Source organism: Hypanus sabinus, chromosome 12, assembly GCF_030144855.1.
Source record: "Hypanus sabinus isolate sHypSab1 chromosome 12, sHypSab1.hap1, whole genome shotgun sequence".
NCBI lineage: Eukaryota > Metazoa > Chordata > Chondrichthyes > Myliobatiformes > Dasyatidae > Hypanus > Hypanus sabinus.
Genome location: NC_082717.1, coordinates 24,982,734 through 25,006,381, shown reverse-complemented (window position 1 = coordinate 25,006,381; position 23,648 = coordinate 24,982,734). Strand labels below are relative to the sequence as shown.

The window sequence follows — 23,648 nt, the reverse complement described above, 5'->3', positions numbered from 1 at the left end:
TCAAATCCTAAAGGACTAAAAACTAAAACCTAGAACCCACAAATTTTAAAAGCAACAGTTTTCCCTTTCAAAATTCTGACAAGGTTCTGCAACCTGTCTCTCTCCAGATGCTGCCAAACTTGCTGAGTCTTACCCTCACATGATTTTATTTCACATTGTTAGCATCTTCAGCTTTAAATTTTCATCTTTTAATTTCTTACAAAGTAAAAATGTTGAACGCATGGATAACAATGGAAGCTAAAGTTATTTTATATCTTTGAAGGTTCAATCAACCCCACACTGATTATCTGCTCTTTGGAAATTGGTCCACCAACAGGGTTAACTAAGTTGCCAGTCTGTTATCCCTCAAACAATAACCTTTGGCTCAGTTTTCCCTCTTTTGACACTTCAGCCACACAAATAATGCACTGAAACAGTCTTTCTCTATGTGGTACACAAAACTCTCTAAAGATGTGTACACGCATACATCTTTTGCTAATAGAGCACAAAGGAAATTAAACTGCACACAAAAGGTTGGCACCCTCTATCTCTGGCATGTTAAGTATATTTCACAATTATACACAACCATATTTCCTTTTCCGGTTTCTGAAGCAGATGGTGTTGCCAACATGGAGTTAGCAATAAGTTGACTGCAGATTTTAGAACTGAATTATTTGTACTGTTTTTATTTGAAGAAATTCAGTGCACATGTTGTAGTCACTAGGAAAAAAATGCACAGCATAAGATTTTTGCACACACTGGTCATTACAAATTGGAGGGAACATTGGTGTAGACTTGGTTCTAACCAGAAGTACACTGCTCAAATTAAAGTGAAAGAGCTACATACTGCATCAAAAATAGGCCCTTCATCCCAACTTGTTCATGTCAATTATGCTTACCTACATTTGGCTTATACCTGTCTCAACCTATTTGTCAAATGTCTTTTAAATGTCATAATTATATCCAGCTCTGCAGCTTCCTCTGGCAGCTTGTTTCATATACTCACTATCAAATGCAGGAAAATTGTGCGTCTCAAATCCTTATCCATTTTTATCCCCCCCCCCCAATTTAAACACAAGCCCTCCAAATTTTGGATCTTCCAATCCTGAGGAAAAAAACTGAAACAACCACTTTACCTACACCCCATATCCTTTCCGAAATCTAAGGTCACTTCTCAGCCTCCTTCACCCCAGAGAAGAGGGCACCAGCAAATCCAATCTCTCAGACTCAAACCCTTTAGTCCAGGCTAAATCCTTGTGCATCTTTTTTCACTTTTCCCATTTAAGAACATGCTTCCAATAACAGGAAGACCAGAACTGTACATGATACTCTATTTCAAAGTTCAAAAGTTCAAACTAAAGTTTACTATCACAGTACATACCTCACTATATACAACCCCGAGATTCATTTTGTTGTTGGCATACTCAGCAAATCTATATAATAGTAGCTACAGCAGGATCAAGGAAAGATCAACCAGAGTGCAGGAGTCAACAAACTGTGCAAATGCAAGTATAAATAGCAATACTGAAAACACAGGATAATAAGATAAAGAGTCCTTGCAAGTGCATTGAGTTCTGGAGCTGGTAACAAATAAGAACTGAAATACAAAGTGAATGCAAGCAATATACAGCTGGCCTGCCCGTCCGAAAGATGGATTGACATTTCGGTGAAACAATCAGAACTTGCTGCTAAAATCATTATGCATACAGAATTTTACACAATCCCAGGTTGACTGTGGTTAAGGCATACAGTGCATTGGCCTTCGTCCAGCGTACGATTGAGTTCAAGAGCCGAGAGGTAATGTTGTAGCTATATAGGACCCTGGTCAGACCGCACTTGGAGTACTGTGCTCAGTTCTGGTCACCTTACTACAGGAAGGATGTGGAAACCAAAGAAAGGGTACAGAGGTGGTTTACGAGGATGTTGCCTGGATTGGGGAGCATGCCTTATGAGAATAGGTTGAGTGAACTCAGCCTTTTCTCCTTGGAACAGCAGAGGATGAGGGGTGATCTGATAAAGGTGTACAAGATGATGAAAGGCAGTGATTGTGTGGATAGTCAGAGGCCATTTCCCAGGGCTGAAATGGTTAATATGAGAGGGCGCAGTTTTAAGGTGTTTGGAAAAACATTCAGGGGAGATGTCAGGGGTAATTATTTTTTTTGTTAATTAACCCAGAGAGTGGTGAGTGCATGGAATGGGTTGCCAGCAACGGTGGTGGAGGTGGAGGATCCGATAGCGTCTTTTAAGAGACTCCTGGATAGGTACATGGAGCTTGGAAAAAGAGGGTTATGGGTAACCTTAGGTAATTTCTAAGTAATGTTTGGCTCAGCATTGTGGGCCAAAGGGCCTGTATTGTGCTATAGGTTTTCTATGTTTCTATTTTAAGAGTGTATTTTAGATCATAGAAGATTCCATCAGATTTCTTTGTAACTGGAGACAATTTACCTGTCTGGCTTTTGTTTTGCTGTAAGTATCCGAAATTGGCTTTTTCCTCTCCTTGACAGCCGATTTGGAGAAGTAGTTTTCCAGTTCTTGAGCATTAATTGTAGGTTCTTCCAGTGCTGCCCAAATGGGTAGTGTTGTTTCTCTACAAAGAAGAAATGCATTTAATTTAAAATCTACTCAAAATGACAACTAATTTTCCTGACAGTAGTCAGTACAGTCATTAAGTTACTGCACTTGACTTCAAATCCCATTATGAAAGCTGAGAAATTTTAAACTTTAGTTAAAAAAAATCATAATGGTTACAATACCTCTTCCAGTTTACTGCTAAAGGCTATTTGGTTTACTTGTGTATTTCAAGACCAAGATTTGCCTATCTGGACAAGCCTGGTTAATAAGACACTCCAGAGCACAGCATGGTGCTAATTTTAAACTGTCCTCAACACTGGGCAATCAGGGAGGGGCATGATACACAGGCCTACCCAGTTGCAGCTATATTTTGAGAATGAATGAGGTGGAAGAACAATTTATTAGTAAAAAATTTGGCCATGTATGAACAGATGTAATGGAGACTTTCAATATCTCGGACACAACCTAGAAATGGACCTCTTGCATATAAACAACATCAATAGTTGAGTGAAAAGCTCAAGTTGAATGGGAAGTGGTGGTTTTGGGGGGGGAGTGTTGGAGGGATGGAAAAGGTGGCTTCCAGCCACTGTCTACAGCTTAAGCTCCGGTAATCTTGCAGTCACATTACATAAGACCTCAACCAAATAGATCACAGATGTTGAACACAATATCCGTCACCAAAACAAAACGCCTTCCAAAACAGCAGCAGTTGGGACTTGCTTTCAGCCACAACAAAATTAAGTATTTTTCTTTGCTCTTTATAGCAACGATGTTGAGAATTAAACACGGCACCAACTTAAAAGCTTTAGACAGCAAACCTTTTGACTTCTAAATCATCGACCAAATACTCATCCTGCAAATATTTCTCAAATGTTATACTTCCCATTATCCACACTTGATTATTTACATTCAAGGCCATACCACTGCATCTTCACTAACTGAAAAGGACTGCACATTAAAATTAAGAATGCCTGCAAACCAAAAAAAGAACTAACTGCAGAGACTTGCTAAGTTTGAACTGCTTGCCAACTCTGCAACAAGTCTTAATATAGTATGAACACATCAGTGCTTCTTTTGGGAGCTTTGAGTACTTTCACAACAATCCAGAATAAAAATAATAGATTGATCTTTAATGGGATTTTAGAATAATGTAGCATAGGAGATGGCCATTTATCCTAAATGAGCAGACTGGACAAAGAAAACTAAGGATTGAGCAGTTTGGATCCTAGCTGGAAAGGAACAGACAGTTGACATTTGGTCCGAGACTTCAACTGTTTAACTCCTTTCCATGGATGCTGCCTGACCTGCTGAGTTCCTCCAGTAACTTGTATGTGTTCCTCGGGATTTCTAGCATCTGCAGAATCTCTTGTTTAGACCCAAGATGTCTACCTTTGAGTTTGGAAAATGAAATATGATTACATTGGGAAAAGAAATTCCAAAAGCACTTGACAAGGTAGGCGTTTCTCCACCTGGAGGACATCTGGTATTAGGGGCCAGTTTCAGACTAAAGGAATGCATCTTTTAGGAGAGGAAAGGGAGAAATTTATTTTCTTAGAACCCCAGACCACTGGAGTTCTCCAGTACAGAGTACTGTTGAAACAGTTGCATTGGTACAAGGCCAGGACTGGCTCACATATAGCAGAAATATCTAAAATCATTGACAAAAAAAAATGAAGCCAAGGCAATGGCAGAGCAGACTGTACTTCAACTCATACACTGTGTGCTCTAGTAGTAAAATGGTGGTACAATCAGACATAGCAGTCACTCCAAGTCTAACCAAAGGTGTACTTGTTCATCCCTCGTGGTGTTTTTTTCATATATAAACAACTACAAGACACTGCTGCAGATTAAGAACATCAAGTACTTCAAGTCTACCCCATCAGCAAGTTGCTTGACAGCAGAGAAGCCAGAGTTGGTGTGGACCACATTGCCACCTGCTACAGGAGGGCATCAGAATTGGTGCATGAAGTTGTGGTGCAGTCGAACAGCGAGTGACTGTCTTGGACTTCTTTCTTGTGACTGCAAAACTCAGTTGGACATTGGTAATATAAAATATTGCAAGTCTACTTCACTAGTTTGTTGGCGAGACTAACAGCAGAGGAAATGGGTAGACTCAGTTGCACAACTAGACCCTCGCGCCATGGGGTGGGGGGGGGGGGGAGGGTCACCTGCTGCAGCCACCCAGGGGAGGCAACACCAGAGGTGAAGCAAAGCATCCGTGCTGGGTTGGGTCACTGGCCCCAGCTGTCAGTGCTTCCCTCCGGTGTTTTGTTGGTGAAAGATGAGCTCGATTGCGTTCATCTATGGCTGCACTGGGGCACGATGATTGGACTGCTGTGGGCTTGTCCTTGCCCATGACATGCTGATTGCCATCAATCTATTGAATATGGCACTTAGGGATTTGGGCTTTTTGGTGTGACAATGTTTATTAATAAACCATAATTACAGTACACATGCTGTATGATTGTATTATGCATGGCTGTCAGCACTGTTTTGCATCTGAGCCCTGGAGAAAGGCTGTTTTGTTCGGCTGTATTCATGGGTATTCATTCATAGTTGATTGACAATTAAACTTTAAATTGTTCATCCACATCCCAATGCATTGATGAAGCCATTGTGTTTATTGAATTCTTCCCTGCTCCCCTCCCCCCAAAACAGACAAACACTGGCCCCTTATATTGTACATTTGTGTTCAGTTCTAGTTTGCTCATAGAAATGTGGAAACATTAGAGAAGTTACAGAAGGAACTTACGAGGATGCTACCTGAATTAGAGAACACATTCTATAAGGAAAGGGTGAGTGACCTCAGGTTTTCCCTCTTTGGAACCAGAGAGAGCAAGAAGAGACTTGGTTAAGTTGCACAGGATAAGGGGCAAAGACAGAATGAATAGCCAGTGCTTTTCTCCAGGGGCAGAAAATGGTTTATACTAAACGATTCATTTTATGAGTGGAGGCAGGTTTATGGAAGATGTCAGTTGTTTTTTTTAAAAAAACACAGCGTGACAAGTGTCTGGAATGTACTGCTGGGTTGGTGGTTGAGGCTGATCCATTAGGAGTATTTAAGGGACTCTTAGATAGGTACATAGATGAAAGAAAAATGTAGGATTCTGGGCTATACTGTGGGGAGGGTTAAATTAATCAGAGTAGGTTAAAAGCTCAGCAAAACGCTGTGGGCCAAAGTGCCCATACTGCTCTAATGTCCTATTATTTTCCCTTTTCAAACATTTATTTTTGAAAATGCTTCTATCACGGTATTGATTTTTGAGGCTGTGCTTACCCATCACTTCAACTTGGTTGTTACAAAGAGGTTTCATGCCACAAACTATTCTGGCCTGGTCTCCATTAAAGACACTTTAAACCTGCTCTAATAGATTCAAGCAAAATAATTCTATCTCATCTGCACCTCATTGGGCAGCTTATCGGAAGTTTTAGTGGATGGAATTTTATCTATCGAGTTAACAGGTCATCTTCTCAGCTCTCTGTATCCTGTCTATAGACTAATGGATAGGCAAGGCAGTGAACAATTTTTACAGATGCACCCTTCCACAAAGTACATTTCCAATGCACCAGGGGTGATTTTCTGGAATGAGTTTCCTGCAAATTTTGCATATCACAACCTACAAAGAAATCACATCCGGCTTTTCCTCACATTAAAAGTGAAGATCTCCTCTGCAAAAATCTGAACCACTAATGTTTTTCCATGCAAATGTGTTGTTTACACAACCATGGTGCAACAAATGTAAAATCCAAGACTACAATTGAAGGAGAATTTCAAGAAATTAAACAATTCAATTTTTAGGTTGAACTTTCATTATAACATTTGCCACTTCTCTAACTCACATCTTAGAGCTTACAAGTTACAGCAGCAAATGATTACATGGGTTTTTTTTAAAAAAGGTGTAGTACAATGTTTCAAGGCACATTAAAAGCTTTATTAAACAGCCCATTCTTACACAAGATAGTGGGGTAGATGACCAAAGATATCTACCGTACTTTAAAGTGAGAGACTTTTTAAAACGCAGGAAGAGGTGTGAATGGAGCAGCAAGACTTGGGCTTCCCAAGTTTAAGGACTGAAGACAATCTGGAACAATTATCAGGGACAGACTAGAGCACAAAATTGAGAGTGCAGGTATTCAAGAACTGAGAAATTGGAGAAACTGGGATTTACAAGTGGATTTTTAAATTAAAAGAACTTTAAAATCATTAGTTAATACAGGGGCAATAAGTGGAAGGCAAAGTGAGATTAGGAGATCTCAGAATTTTGGAGACAGAAAATAGAACATGGAAGCTGGCAAAAATATTGGAGCAATCAAAACCATAGAAGTCATCTGGAAGAGAATTACCACTGAGGAATATGTTCCACGTGCAGCTTGCTTTACCACTGGGATAATGTGTCATGGCCTCAGGTACTCAAGTGATTCGTGGAGATTACTATTAACAATTCACCAACAGCAATAACTTGTTTCTAAGCAATTTTTAATTTTTTTTTGCACAGATGTAGAGTGATGGGTGCCTGGGTGCTGGTTGAGGCTGACACATTAGCAAAACCAAGAGTGTCTTAAGATAGGCACATGGATGCAAGAGAAACGGAAGGTAATGGGCTTCACGCTATGTAGGAGGGAGGGGATGATTGATGCATGTAAGATTGATTGTGAAGTTAAATAGTCAGCACAATAGTGTGAGCCAAATGGTCTGGACAATGTTCTTAATGATTTGTATGCACTTTAGAACAGTAGTTACACAAGGTCAATGAATCATTTGATGGCTCTACTCAGTTCTCCTGCAGATAAACAGTGAAGGATTAATCTGAGATAAACATTTCAAAAATGATTAAGATAAACTTGTTTTCCCAAAATCTTCCTCCGTCAATCATCAATTTCAGATTGTTGATTGGTGCAGGTGATATTAGTGTCATCAGGACTTAAAATGATTTCATTAAGTTCAGATAACCACTGAGCAGTTCTGATGTAAAAGGTCATTAACTAAAATATTAGTCATTCCTCTTTCCACAACTTCTGACCCAATTATTTCCAGCACTTTAAAAAATAATTTGAGATTTCTGTTGTGTGCCTTGTGTTCATTCTTCATGTCTTCACCTCACTCCCCCCATTTTCCATTTTTTCCCTCCAGGAAAATTGACTGATTAACTTCCTTCCTCTTAAAAAGAATCATTTACATCAGTCACTCTTGAGCACCCTCCATTAATTGTGAATGCTCACCTTTCTACAGAACTATAATTTTCCCAATTAAGGCCGTAACTCTGAAATTCTCACCATTTCTCTCATTTTAGTGTGATCTGCTAAGACATCTCAACCTTCTCCAATATGCTCCCCTCTCACTACTACTGCCAGGAAGTACACAAACCTAGAGACCTCAACTTTCAGGATCAGCTTCATCCCCTCTGCTGTCTGACTCCTGAATGGTCCATGAAGACCATTCCTCTTTTACACTATAAAAATGTTAATACTTACACTGTACTGCTACCACAACAAATTTCATGATTTATGTCAGTAACAATAAACCTGAATGATTTCAGATTTTCACAATTTTATTCCCCCCACCCCCCAATCATAATGGGAGATCTGGGCTTCAACTCCTGAAGCCTTGCTGGGGAAAAGGGGAGCTGTTTCATTGAAAATTGGTTGGAATTACAAATAAAAAATTACGATATTGGAGACAAGACCGATGAGTCTCTAAACTAAATAGTTGGGCTGGGGGATTCAAGTGCACAGTTTTTTTTTAAAAAAAGCTAATTTTGAAGGATTTTAAAAGCGAAGGGATGCATTATAATCCCTTCCACAGAACACAATAGCAAAGAAAGGACAATTATAGGAAAAAGTGAACATAAATGCAAGATACCTAACCTAAACGTACATTGTTTTGTCAATTTGTTTAGCAAGGATAACCAGGTATGATCTAACAGACTTCATGGAAACATAACAAAGTGATCAAGTTTTGGAATTACTTCAGAACACACAACTGAAAACAATGCAACATAGCCAATTTCTCCAGAAATCAGAAATATCTGTTTTCAATAGTTCCCCTATTGTATCACTTCCCTGTACACATGCCATAAGTCTTTCACTGAATAACCACCTGAACATTATACATTATAAACTACTACAGCTAGTCATTAATGAATACCATACCAGATTAGCTTGAAAAATGCATGGAAAAATCTATGCAAAGCTTTTTCAGGTCAAGTGTAACCCAGGGAGCCCTTGTATTTACTAGTGCTTAAATCCAAAGAATAAAATGGACAAGCCCTAGCAGATTAGTCAATGATGTTAGTTGATCAAAGGAGAAAAGTTTGTAATGTTACCAAAGGGAACAGTGACACCCAAGATTGATAGCTTCAAAGATGGTGAGCCAAGGCCCATCTAAAAGTGGAATAAGTGCAAACTAATAATAAAGAGATACAAAGAAATGGAGAACATTAAAGTTTCTGAGAGCATAAAATACTAGAAAAAGTGAAGAAATATTAGGGTATAAGTAAAATTCCCTTTTATTTATAGTTTCACGGACCAACCATTGCTCTCAATCGGTCCCCACCTCCTTGGCCTGAAAACTGCACCGCACTTTAAATTAACAATAAAAAATTCCAGCTGCGCAGTAACAAAGGCCACGTACACAGGAGCATTTCAGTTACCGTGTTGCCACACACCTTAAAGGGAACAGTATTTTGTGTGTCAAACTACAAAGTTGCCAGAAACAAAGTATGATGAAGGGTCTTGGCCCAAAACATCGACTCTATATTCCTTTCCATAGATGCTGCATGACCTGCTGAGTTCCTCCAGCAATTTGTGTGCGCTACGTTGGATTTCCAACAACTGCAGAATCTGCTGTATTTAAGAGAAAGCTGTAGATTGCACAAAGAAATTAGCATTGGCACTCCAGAAAGGCTCCCCTGGAATGCAGAATAGCAAATAGAACTCTACAATACAAGAGAGAAAGTGGGAAATTACACTATTTAGATCCGTCATTAGTAGGGAAATACTGGAATTTATTACTAATGAAGTGGTAACAAAGCTTTTCAAACAGTAATAGGAATTGGCTGGGATTAAATAAACAATTTATCCACACAAGTTCCACACCACCCCTAACTACCCCTAGAAGTGATCACTAGCAAATTAGCAGGCAACGAGTGGACGTGAGTACTTTAAATTTGACGTAGTCTTAAATTAGTTACAATACTGAAAATTACTAAGGAAAATAAGATCAACAGGAACAGGGTTAATGCATTAGTTTGCATTAGGAATAGTTTAATGTTTCAAAAGGATGTCTTAATCTGCCATTTTCAAGCTGGAGGTATTGACTACTGGGGTGCTGCAACAAAATTAGGGAGAATCTCCCATTTGTTCACAAGCTACTTCCAGGATTGAGCTAAATATATCACAGTTTGCTGAGTACACAAATCTAGATGCTAACTTGGTTAGTGGGGAGGATGCAGAGAAGCTTTAAAGAGCCAATGGACAGACAGAAAATGACCAAGGATGTAGCACATGGACTCAAGGTCATCTAGTTTGTTAAGAGCCACATTTTGGACAGAGGATGAGATTATAAAGCTCAGTAGGGACCTAGGTATCCATGTACAAAATACTTAAAGTTAACATGTAGATACAGCAGGTAATGTGGAAGGCATATGCTGGTCTTCATTGCAAAAGGATTTGGGTACAAGAATAAAGGCATTTTACTACAATTATGAGGAAGCTTGATGGAATACTGTATACAGACCAGATCTCCCAACTGAGTATAAAAAATGCAAATACTCAGAAATACAATGCTGGAGGAGCTCAGTAGGTCAAGTAGCACCTATGGTGGGAAATGAACTGTCAACGTTTCAGGCTGAAACCCTTCATTAAGACCAAGCAGGGATTGAGATAAGTGGTGAGATTGCATTGACAAAAATATAGACTGGGCTTTCTTTCTAGTATTTGACATACGGAACTCTTAAATGGCTTTAATAGGGGTAATACCGGGATGATTCTGGCTGGAGTGTCTAGAAACAGTTATATTGTTAACAGAGTCATTCATTCATGGGGGCAGTGGGGAGAATCACCGGAATTCTCTCAAGGGGGAAGGATGGATTTTCAAGGCTCACTCAGAATATTCTAGGTATGGTTGGAAAGATTTTTGGATGCAAAAGGGAAACCAGTGGGAGATGGTCATGCTGCTTGTAGCTGACCAGATCATGCTTTCATTTCTTGTTCTTCTGGTTAGAATACCAACTTTGAAAAAAAAAAGAAACAGCTAGACATACTCCATACATACTGATACATCTCCAATAGTGCTGTGACACAAAAGGAAGCTTCAGATTACAGAACAAATTCTTAACTATTTGACAATGCTGAACAACATTCTGTGAAAATAGATTCATGATCACTGGTTAATTTGTAGGGAAAGTGGTTTGCTCAAAGTTCTCCCCCCTCCCCACCACAAATAAAGAGCTTCCGTACTTTCATCTGATCACTGTTTTCCTTTTTGCAGGTTGTACAACTCTAAATAACTTCATATTTCCAGCAAAGCCAAATTCTGCAACTCAGTTCCAAAATGCTGCTTTATCTATCTGCTGTTGTCACTGATCTTACACCATTTACTCTCCTCCAGACAGATCAAGGGCAACTAACCAACATTTATCGCTTGGACTGCACCAACTGCATGGGTAGCACCTTGGCAATTTGAGTCTCCATCCTATGGCAGACATTCTTGTAGTTCTCGCCACAGGAAAACATTACTTCTCCCATCCTGATCAGCATTGATCAGGATTGTACATCACAGCTACATACCGAGCACTAATCTATTTACTATCTTGTTCTCTTTCACTGCTTAGCTGAATTCTTAACTGTGGACAATGACTAGAATGTTAACCATGTCCCTCTCACCACAGATGCTGTCTGAACCGCAGCCCATTTCCAACAAGTAATATGAGCATCTGCAGTTGTATTGAGTACTGAACCCCCTAAATGTGTACAAATCTTTGAAATTTGGTTGTCATGTCACATAAAGCTAAACCTTAAACATTGGAAAGTCCACATATGGTGGAAATCCAAAGCAATACACAACGTTCTGGAGGAACTCAACAGGTCAGGCAGCATCTATGGAAATAAATATACAGTTGACGTTTCGGACCAAAACCTTTACTCTGGTCCTGAGGAAGGATCTCAGCCCAAAATGCTGACTACCTATCGACTTCCATAGATAACTGTGTAGGGGAGAACAAACCAGCAGTAATAAGGGGAGGGATTTGGGATTAACTAACCAATAGTGCATCACTTTCAGTTTAATAAAATTTACTGATGAGTTTGCTCATCTAGAGTTTAAGGTTTTCAAGTGGATATAAAGAGTAGATGATCTCCAAAAACCCATATTGATCTAGAACATACCTTGGTTGAACCCAAATCAAAGTTTAGACCTTGAGATTCCAGAATATTTATCAAATATCTATAAAACAAGATCACAATACAGCTGCACACTGAACTCGAGGCAATTCACTACCTTATTACCTTTTACTGCTTAGCTGGATTCTTGACCAATAGAGAGGCTTCATTGGACGAGATGGATCAATGGCAACTTTCCTTGGCAATTTGTCCTTCATTCCAATTGCAAGAAATCCCAACGGAAGGGGTGGTGGAAGAAAACCCGAGCCTGGAGGAGGAAGTGGTGGACACTGCCCCATCTGCATTGGAGGGGCAACTCCAGAACCAGCAAGAGGTGGGAATGCAGAGCCTGGCAGAGGAGGAGGGGGCGGAGGGGGAATGGCACAGCCTGGCAGAGGAGGAGGAGGGGGCGGAGGGGGAACGGCACAGCCTGGCAGAGGAGGAGGAGGGGGCGGAGGGGGAACGGCACAGCCTGGCAGAGGAGGAGGAGGGGGCGGAACGGCATAGCCTGGCAGAGGAGGAGGAGGGGGCGGAGGGGGAACGACACAGCCTGGCAGAGGAGGAGGAGGGGGTGGAGGGGGAATGACACAGCCTGGCAGAGGAGGAGGAGGGGGTGGAGGGGGAATGGCACAGCCTGGCAGAGGAGGAGGAGGGGGCGGAACGGCACAGCCTGGCAGAGGAGGAGGAGGGGGCGGAACGGCACAGCCTGGCAGAGGAGGAGGAGGGGGCGGAACGGCACAGCCTGGCAGAGGAGGAGGAGGGGGCGGAACGGCACAGCCTGGCAGAGGAGGAGGAGGGGGCGGAACGGCACAGCCTGGCAGAGGAGGAGGAGGGGGCGGAACGGCACAGCCTGGCAGAGGAAGAGGAGGGGGCGGAACGGCACAGCCTGGCAGAGGAGGAGGAGGGGGCGGAACGGCACAGCCTGGCAGAGGAGGAGGAGGGGGCGGAACGGCACAGCCTGGCAGAGGAGGAGGAGGGGGCGGAACGGCACAGCCTGGCAGAGGAGGAGGAGGGGGCGGAACGGCACAGCCTGGCAGAGGAGGAGGAGGGGGTGGAACGGCACAGCCTGGCAGAGGAGGAGGAGGGGGCGGAGGGGGAACGACACAGCCTGGCAGAGGAGGAGGGGGGGGGCGGAGGGGGAACGACACTGTCTGGCAGAGGAGGAGGAGGGGGCGGAACGGCACTGTCTGGCAGAGGAGGAGGAGGGGGTGGAGGGGGAACGACAGTGCCGAGTAGAGGAGGAGGGGGCGGAATGGCACAGCCAGGCAGAGGAGGAGGGGATGGGGGAAGCCCAGAGCCAGGCAGTGGGGGAGCAGGTGGAATGGAAGAGCAGGGTAACGGGTGAGCAGGAGAAACAGAGCTGGATAAAGGGCAAGGAGGGGGAACAGCAGAGCCAGGCAGAGGGGGTGGAGATGGAAGAGAAGGCTGGGACATGGAGCCAGGCAGAGGGGGAGGCGAAGGGGGTTGGTACCCACAGCCAAGCGGCAGCTGAAGTGGAGGGACATGCTCAGGATCAACAGGAGGAAGTGGCGGTGGTGGAGGAGGAAGAAATGGGGCTGAAATACCCGATGGGTCAGAGACAGGTGGAGAAATTGGCGAATGCAAAATATCACTACTGGGTAAAACAGGCGAATGTAGAATTCCCACCGCAGGCAGAGGAGTTGATTGGCAGCTTGCCAACGGAGACGGTGTACACTGAATGGATACAACTTGCAGGAGGTCCTGTAAACTTTGACCCGCTGGAGTAGGAGAACCTTGGTCAGGCTGAGAAGCCAGCACTTGCGAAGCAACGCATGGATCTCCCAGAGTGCGCGATTGTGCTACGGTTACATTTACCGAACGATCCTGAGACGGGGAAACCATACAGCTGGAAGTTGGAGGCTGTGAAGAATGGCTGTTGAATAAAGGCACTTGAATAGAAGCTTGTTCTTGAGTAGGCGAAGTCTGTGCAGATTTAGCTTCTACACAAAATCTCTGTGCATGTGTTAGAAGAGGAGTCTGCCAGTCCGTTTGAACATCAGGAGTGTTCGAAGCTACATCCTCGCTGCCAGGTTCCTGGTACTTTACAGTGCTCTCCTGGTCAAGCAGGGCTGACTGCTTCTCCAGCTCAGCAATTTTGATTCTTAATTGCTCAATAGTCTGCTCGAGTTTCTGGATAACAGCAACCTGTGGTTCCTTCACTTCTGCCGTTTTCTCTTCATTATCTTTCTGCAAAGAAGATTGCATCACCAGCATTAAACCTGATCAACAACCGTATCCTTCCTAGTTTAGAAGTTATGAGTTGGAGGGTTTGTTTGGAGATACAGTACACTAACAGGCACTTTTGGCCCAACAAGCCCTTGCCACCCAATTACACCCATGTGACCAATTAACCAACTAAACCACAAGTCTTTGAAAAGTGAGGAAACCTGAGGACCCAGAGGAAATCTACACGGTCACAGGGAGAATGTGCAAACTCCTTACTGACAGCTGTAGGAATTGAACCCCAGACACTGCTGCTGTAACAGTATTACACCGAAATGCTGCCGTATGCTGTCAAGTTGGTTCTGTAGTTCAAAGACTGCAGCTAACCCACATGCACATCTTTGAAACAACCTGTGTCCTTATATAGCTAGCAGAAGCTTCAAAATTCCCATTGAACTTGCTCCTAATACCACTTTGCATCTATAACCATTTTCCACCCTTCATTTTGTTTGTAATATGCTTCCTAATTGCATTTCCAATTTCTGTTATACCCTGGAACTCACCAACAGCTTTCCTCAATCTACTCTTCCATGTGAAGGAAGAAATTGGAAACAGTGGCAGACCATGTAGCACTTGCTTCACCATTTAACAATGGCTGACCTTGTGTTTTGTCCACTTACCTGTCAGATAATTAAATCCCCCAAATTTTTTTTTTTCAAATAACACATTTTGATTTTTGAACCTTAGGGTCCATTGTGTTAGACAGAGGAGCAGGCCTTTCAACTCAGAAGCATTGACCAATAAACAACCATTTACAGTTATCTCATGGTAATTCCCCCAGCAGGTCTTAATGCTGATCCTCACAACAAGATTCACGCATAGTCGCCTACTGATTTACCAATCCACATATTTTGGGAAAGGAAACATGAAGGACCATGAGGAAACCCTTACCACGTTTCTTCTTAGAGCTTGTATGGCCACATCATTAAAGTTATCGGTGCAAAGGAAAATTTGTGAAAATCCAAAACAATGCTGAATGTGAGGCATACAGGAATGAATCCCGTTCAATGTGCTTTATCATAATATTATAACTGCACGTGCTGTGTTCAAGTACTGCATGTTGCACCTTGGACCCAGAGGAATAATGTTTTGTTTATATGTACACATGTACATATAATTATAATACAATTATGATGGGTATAGATAGAGTGAATGCAAGCAGGCTTTTACCACTGAGGCTAGGGGAGAAAAAACCTAGAGGTTATGGGTTAAGGGTGAAGGGTGAAAAGTTTAAAGGGAACATTAGTGGGGGCTCCACGCAGAGAGTGCTGGGAGTGTGGAATAAGCTGCAGATGAAGTTGTGAATGCGGGCTCATTTTTGACATTTAAGAAAAATTTGGACAGGTACGTGGATGAGAGGTGCATGGAGGGATATGGCCCAGGTGCAGATCAGTGGGACAAGGCAGAAAAATGGTTCAGCACAGCCAAGAAGGGCCAAAAGGCCTGTTTCTGTGCTGTAATATTCTATGGTTCTATGGGTATGGCTGAATGACAACTGAATTTACAGTTTTGCAAGGCTTTGTTCAGCATTCCTTTCAGATCAAGGGAGACTTGGTTCAGTTCAGATGTGGTACACTGAGGTAGCTAATGAACCAGCAACTCTTCTATAGATGGTGGAAAAGACTGTTGGTGTGGGCAGACTGAGGTTGTGTGGTTTTATTACCATTGCCTACTCAGGGTATCTGCATTCTCCTGATGCATAGCTAGAGGTCTCAGCAACATCCCAAAAACTCCTTGCCCACTTTAGGCATTCATGGTTCCAAATTGATGGGATTATTGCATCACAAGGAAGACACGAACACCTCCTTAAAGCAGCTTTTCGGCTCACTTGACAATCTCGTCCTATCTGAAAGCTCAGAACAGTTTGTTTTAGGAGAACAGCATCTGGCATGCAAGCATGCCATCATGGTCTGCAGACAGTAACAAGGATTTCAGTGTTATGGGTAGTGACCAGGGACAAAATGCTGATATTAATTTGCTTATCCCTTCTAGTTCATTAGCGATTTTGTAAAGAGAACTTTAGTGGCATTTTCCTCCCATATCTTTAATGTGCTTGCCATTGGCAGCCCATGTCCAGGCATACAGGATACAGGGGTGGAAAGGAAAAGCAATATTGCTGACCACCAGACTGAATTGAGCCAGATCAAAGATCATACCTTCTGATTTCCTCAACAGATGAGTAGCAATGCAGGAACAGGGCAATTCAATCAGCCACCTCCAAGCCTATACCGCTCCCAAAATCTTCAAGATAAACCCCTCAGGCAGACCATTTCTCAACAATAGAAACACTGAAATAGTTATTAGACTACCAGTATGCTGAATGCTAGTCTGCTGAATCTAATTTCAAGATCTGGAAGGATTGTGTAACAAATGACTTGCGGTGTTCCAAAATATATAACCTCAAGTGCCACGCAGTCATGCCAAAATGACCCACAAGGTAGAATAGACTTTCAAGAGCATCTTGCTTCCTATGAACAAATGGGTATTTAAAATTCATTAGTATCACCAACAGCTGAGATCCAAGCTTGAATTCCCTGTAAGGCGGTGGAGGGCATTCACTTAAAACCAGAAAGGCATGGATGTTGTGCCCATCTACTACACGCTGGAATGTGATGGATGAACCTGAAAGGGAGTGGAGTCAAGCTCTAGACTGTGGGAGACAGTAGACACACTATACACTGCAACAGGCACCCATTTGTCATCTCGGGAGCACTCACCAACTCAGTAATTTATCAAGCAACCCAGAGGGAGCATGGAAGAATGATCCGTTTTCGGGGGCTATTGATCTGGAATCGAATTTGAAACCCACTGAGGCAGCTTTAAATTGAACATGTCTGGAAGTTTCTTTTTTTTAAAAAAAAAAGCTAGTTTCAATATGGTGATTTGGAATCCAAAATTTAATGATTCCTTCACTATCATCTTTCAGAGCAGATAACCAGTCTTCTGTATCCAGTCTGGCCCAAATGTGAGCCCACATTTAAAATGAATACCAATATCTGCTTTCTCTGTTCAGGGGCAAGAATGGATGGACAATAAGTGTCAATTTTGCCCACACTAAACAAAAATAGAAATTGCCACGGATTGTAATACCTGGTGATATACATTATTTGAGACATTACAGGAATTTGCATTTGTGGAATCAGCTGCTAAGTACATGAAATAAAGATATGCAAAGATAGCAATGATGCACATTGGATTGGCATTGTTTCAGCTTCCCCATCCCTCTGAAAACATCGGACTCTGGTGTACAACTTCAGAACAGTGAACGTAGTGCAAGCAATTCAGCCCATGATGTTCTGCCAACTTTTTAAATCTATCCTAACAACAATTTAACCCTTCCTTCACATAGCCGTCCATTTTTCCTTCATTTGTGTGCACAAGAGTCACTTAAATGCCCCTAAATCACCAACCTTGGAGAGAGTTCCATGCTCTGTTTGAAAACCTACCTGACATTCCCCAATACTTTCCTCCAATCACCAAGTATATCCTCTCACTTTAGTCAATGCTACTCTGGGGAAAGGAACTGGCTGTCCACTCTGCATCTCATCTTGTACACTAATCAGGTCTCCTTTCATTTCAAAGGGAAAAGCCCTAGCTTGCTCTACCCATTTTCATAAAATATGCTCTCTAATCCAGGCCACATCCTGGTAAATCTCCTCTGCACCCTCTCTAATGCTTCTGCATCCCTCCCATAATAAGGCAACCTAAACTGAACACAATTCTCCTAGTCTAACTGGGGGTTTAGAGCATCTCACAGCATTTTAACTCAATCCCCTAATGAATGCCCACCATTCACCTTCACAACCACCCTACCAACATGCTCAACTTTAAGGGATCTGTAGACGTGGACCACAAGATCCTCCTCTTTCTCGACACTATTAAGAATCCTACATCAATTTTCTACTCTGCACACTTCCCTCAATTGAAATCTTTATGCCACTTCTCTGCCCAGGCCTTCATCCTATTGTAACCTCAGACAACCTTCTACGCCAGGGGTCCTCAACATGGGTCCACAGAAACCAGGATCCTAGATCTTAGCAGGTTGAAATTCACCCAACACCAGGATATTTCATTCTTACCAAATTCCTTGCAAAATTGGAATACTGTTTGTCAAATGAAACATTTTCTTCACTGCAACCCTTTTCCATCATCCTTCATATTCCCAGACCTTTAATCATCATTCAGAGTCACCTCTATTCCAGTCACTAACACCCTGACTGCAGAGAGGTTTCTTTATCCATTGGATCTCAACCATTTGTATGAAAGATCACATGCAGCAGAAAACCATTTGTATCAAAAGCCAGTTTGTAGCAGAAGGGTCTTTTGGCCCACCATATTGATGCTCTCCTCTGCCTATTTACATGAATGCCATTTCCCCACATTTCAACTCTACTTTAAACCTTTAAGGATACAACTACAATGATTGTATTTGATTCCACACCACCCTCTCACTATATCTGACACTTCACTCAGTGCAGTTCTTCCCTCCTTTAGTGTGGCAAATAGATATAAAAGTTTATTTCTCCCAGGGTATCCAAGAGCATTTTTTAAAATCTCACCACCAAGCCCCATCCAAATGATTAGCATCACATATGGACAATGTAGAGAACTAATCAATCACTGCATTGTCTGTGGCCAATCAAATGTCAGGCAGTAATCCAAGGTGTTATATAACACTTTCATTCATGAAATGTCGGAGCAGAAACAATTGCCTTTAGCTTACTTTTTGCACTGCAAATATTCCATGTACTTAGCATACCAAGTAGCCCTATTGAGTTACGGAGCAAGGGGGAAAAGTCAAGAGTCTAGACTCTTGGGTGAAAGATTAGGCTCCTCTTCGAGAAACCAAGATTCCCCTAACGTATTAAGCCATAATGATTAAGCATCACAATCTTCAAAGAGAATATGGAATGAATGTAGTGGTGCAGGTTCAGTGTTAGGACCCCCGGTGTATTGTTTCAAATGCAATAAAATCTGTCTTCACTTTGGCTGGCAGATGTATGCATTATTTTATCATTGTGCCGTGATTCAGTTCCCTTCTTACACTAGAAGACCATTTCAAACAAAAAGGAAAAGGTTATCCTTTTATGAGAAAGTGCACTTATCAAGAGAAAAGCAGACGAGTCCTCAAATTGACTTTAAACCAGAATTGGACATTCATCCGGAAACCAGTTTTAGATTATTTTCTGCAATGCAGTGACACAACCACAGAGTTTATTGCATCCTCTCATTGCTTGCAAATGCAACGAACTAATGCATTGCTTTAGACGAAGCTTTTACTACCTGGTCTCAGTTTTTAAATACAAGGTAGAAAAAACTGTTTACTCAAGAAAACAAGCTTTCATTTTGGGTGGTGGGAATCCAATGGGGTTAATTGAAAATATGAACTCATGGCTATAGCTCATATGGGGAGCCAGTCCAGGAAATTTTTTTTCCGGAGCCCAAGCACATTGTTGAGTAAGATTCATTTTAGTTGTTAAAACATACAATGTAATAGTCTCAGACTCTGTTTACAATTTTCCTTAGCCTTTTGTTGCTGTTCACTTCAAGAATCAACAAGCACTCAGTAACAGGAATCTTTTGGATATCAGCCAATGGCAAGATTTTGTGAAATTAAATTGATACGACTGTGGAGAGATCCAAATGCCATTCATTTGGAGACATTTATAGCAGTAAACAGCTCTCTTACACAAGTGTAAGATGATATCCATTTAAATGCATGTATGTAACTTCAATGACTGTCAGGAAAACAAATTAGTTTTCCCAAGTTGTCTTGGCACTGGAACAAAAGTCTGCCCCCAAAGAAAAACAAGCAGTGATTTGTCTGCCTTACTCTGGCTCCCTCTTTTGGCATATAATGTCAATCAGTTCAATTCTGATCCACAACTAATATTCCCCTTTCATGCTATTTCAAATGTCTTGTATATCTTGAAGTTTATAACCAAGTCCCTTAGTAAAAGGATCAAATATATGGCCTTTGAGACTAGTATCACTTTGTGGTAAAGAAAATCTGAATAATGAATGGCACCAAATATACAGCTTGTTTTCGGTTGGCTAACTTTTCAAATGGGAGTTTAAAAAAGAGAAGCCCAAAATGTCTGAAGTGTCAGTAGTTCATTTCTTTTAGCTCCATATCAGCATAGAAATTCACTTATGGATGAACTCATGAGCTTTCAACTGAAGTGGTTAAAAATGTGTTAATGATCAGAACTTTAAACGATAAAATTATCTTTTCCTAATTGTTTGCGGGTGCCAATATTATTCGTTGACAGCCAGTTCTATCTGTAGCAACACAAAAGGCACTCAGCAGAACAGGTAGCATCTATGGCAGAAATGTACAGTTGACATTTTGGTTATGACCCTTCATCTGGACCAAGTCCAACATCTGCAGTCTCTTATTTCTTTAGTTTAGTCTGTGGGTCTATCAGCTGCTGAAACATTTCTGTAGGACCAATAATTAGCAATTTCCTGAGCTGCTCTACTGTGTCAAAAAATTCAAGACATTTCCCCTCTCTTCCTCCTCCCCCCCCCCCCAAAGGTTTATGCCAAAGCTTTGCTCAGAAACACTTACACATTTTGGGGAAAACTTAGCAGGTCAGGTGGCATCTATGAAGAAGAAATTCTATGGAGTCACCTTAGGTTGAGACTAAAGTCAGGATTGGAAAGGAAAGGGGAAAAAAGCCAGAATAAGGAGGAAGAGGGAAGTGAAAGAGTACAAGCTAGGAGGTGATATGAGAAGCCAGGTGAGGGAGAAGGTGGGCACGTAGGAGAGGGAGAATCAATTGAGGGGCATGGACGTGATAGGTGGAAAAGGTAAGGGTTGAAGGAGGAATCTGATAGAAGAGGAGCACATCATAAAGGGAAGGATAAAAGGCATCAGAGTGGCAAGGGGAAAAAAAGAAAAAGAGGGGAGCCAGATTGGGGACTGGAAAAGGAGAGAAAAGGAGGAAGGAATAACCAGATGGAAAAGAACTATGTTTACCCAGCAAGTTGAAGGCTACTCAAGCAGAAGGTGTTGCTCCTCCAACCTGAGACTGGCAGGGGCGGCCATGGACCGACAGGTCAGAAGGGGAAATGGAAGTGGAACTAAAATGATTGGCCCATCACAGAACCCGTCCATTTGTGGATGACGTGAAGGCACTTCCCAAAGCTGCCCTGCCAACCTACAAAGGGTCTAACCAATGTAGAGGCAGCCACTTCAGATGACGAAATACTGTAAGATGCGTCTCAGTATTACATGAGATCTCTATGATCAGTATCACATTGACAGAATATTGTGACAAGTTGGAGTTCTGTTGGAATTGTTTGGAGAAACAACAAGCAGGATGGACAAAGGAGAATCAATTGACATTATTACTTGGATTTTCTGAAGGCTTTGACAAGGTTTCATGCATGAGACTGTTTAACAAGCTATGAACCTGTATCATTGCAGGAAAGATTGTATGGATAAGCAATGGCCGATTGGTAGAAGGCAAAGAATGGGAATAAAGGGAGCCTTTTCTGGTTGGCTGTCGATGACTCGTGGTATTCCACAGGGGTCTGTTTCAGGATCGATTGTTTTTACATTATATGTCAATGATTTAGATGATGGAATTGATGGCTTTATTGTAAAGTTTGCGGACAATACGAAGATAGATGGAAGGGCAGGTAGTTTTGAAGTAGAGGGGCTACCGAAGGACCTTGACAGATTAGGAGAATGGGCAAAGAAACTGCAGATGGAATACAGTGCCAGGAGTGTATGATCATGCACTTTGCTAGAAATAAAAGGATTAACTATTTTCTAAATGGAGAGAAAATGCAAAAAACTGAGGTTCAAAGGAACTTGGGAGTCATTGTACAGGATTCCCTAAAGGTTATTTTGCAGTTTGAGTCTGCTGTGAGGAAGGCAAAAGCAGTGTTAGCATTCACTTCAGGACTAGAATATAAACTAGAATATCTCTGAATGTGAGAACAAAAGAGATGGTTGTTAACTTCAGGTGGGCACGGAGCAACCACTCCCCACTGAACATCGATGGCTCCTTGGTAGAGATCGTTAAGAGCACCAAATTTCTTGGTGTTCACCTGGCAGAGAATCTACCTGGTCCCTCAACACCAGCTCCATTGCAAAGAAAGCCCAGCAGTGTCTCTACCTTCTGCAAAGGCTGAGGAAAGTCTATCTCCCACCCCCCCATCCTCATCACATTCTACAGGGGTTGTATTGAGAACATCCTGAGCAGCTGCATCACTGCCTGATTCGGAAATTGCACCATCTCAGATTGCAAGACCCTGAAGCGGATAGTGAGGCGAGTTAAGATAATCAGGGTCTCTCTCCGCGCCATCACGGACATTTACACTACACGCTGCATCCACAAATGAAACAGCATTATGAAGGACCCCACGCACCCCTCATACAATCTCTTCTCCCTCCTGCCGTCTGGCAAAAGGCTCCGAAGCATTCGGGCTCTCACGACCAGACTATGTAACAGTTTCTTCCCCCAAGCTATTAGACTCCTCAATACCCGAAACCTGGACTGACACCTTGCCCTATTGTCCTGTTCATTATTTATTGTAATGCCTGCACTGTTTTTGTGCACTTTACACAGTCCTGTGTAGGTCTGTAGTCTAGTGTAGCTTTCTCTGTGTTGTGTTTTTTTTAAAACATAGTTCAGTCTAGTTTTTGTACTATGTCATGTAACACCATGGTGCTGAAAAACATTCTCATTTTTACTGTGTACTCTACCAGCAGTTATGGTCAAAATGACAATAAAAGTGACTTGACAAGAATGCAATGTTGAGAATTTATAAAGCATTGGTTTCACCTCATTCGGAGTATTGTGAGCAGTTTTGGGCCCCTCATCTTAGAAAGGATGTGCTGAAACTGGAAAGAATTCAAAGGACGTTTACAAAAAATGAATCCAGAATTGAATGGCTTGTCATATGAAGAGCAAAAAACAAGCAGGATAGACAAAGGATAATTGCTTGACGTTGTGTACCTGGATTTTCAGAAGTCTTTTGACAAGGTGCCAAACTCGAGGCTGCTTAACAAACCATACAAGACCATGGTACTACAGGAAAGATTCTAGCAGGATAAAGTTGTGGCTGATTGCCAGAAGGCAAACAGGGGGAAATAAAGGGAGACTTTTCTGACCGGCTTCTGGTGGCTGCAGATGTCTGTGTTGGGACAGATTCTTATATGTCAATGATTTGGATGATGGAAATGACTGTTGCAAATTTTGCAGATGATATGTAGATAAGATGAGTGACGGGTAGTTTTGAAGCAGAGAAGCTACAAAAGAGATTAGGAGAATGGGTAAAGAAATGGCAGATGGAATACAGTATTGGGAGAAGAAATGATAGGGTTGACTATTTTCTAAATGGAAAGAAAATACAAAAAAACTGAGGCACAGAAGACTTGAGTCCTTGTGCAGGATTTCCGAAATGTTCATTTGCAGGTTGAGTTTGTGGTGAGGAAGGCAAATGCAAAGTTAACACTTCAA

The 23,648-nt window shown here is 42.0% G+C and overlaps 1 protein-coding gene across 1 annotated transcript in view; it reads right to left on the bottom strand.

Moving 5' to 3' along the window:
- Positions 1 to 23,648, bottom strand: part of LOC132403320 (formin-2-like) — a 392,743-nt gene that overhangs the window by 260,042 nt on the left and 109,053 nt on the right. Inside the window, 3 exon segments of the mRNA XM_059986771.1 lie at positions 2,425 to 2,566; positions 12,055 to 13,067; positions 13,069 to 14,136. Coding sequence (XP_059842754.1) covers positions 2,425 to 2,566; positions 12,055 to 13,067; positions 13,069 to 14,136 — 2,223 coding nt within the window.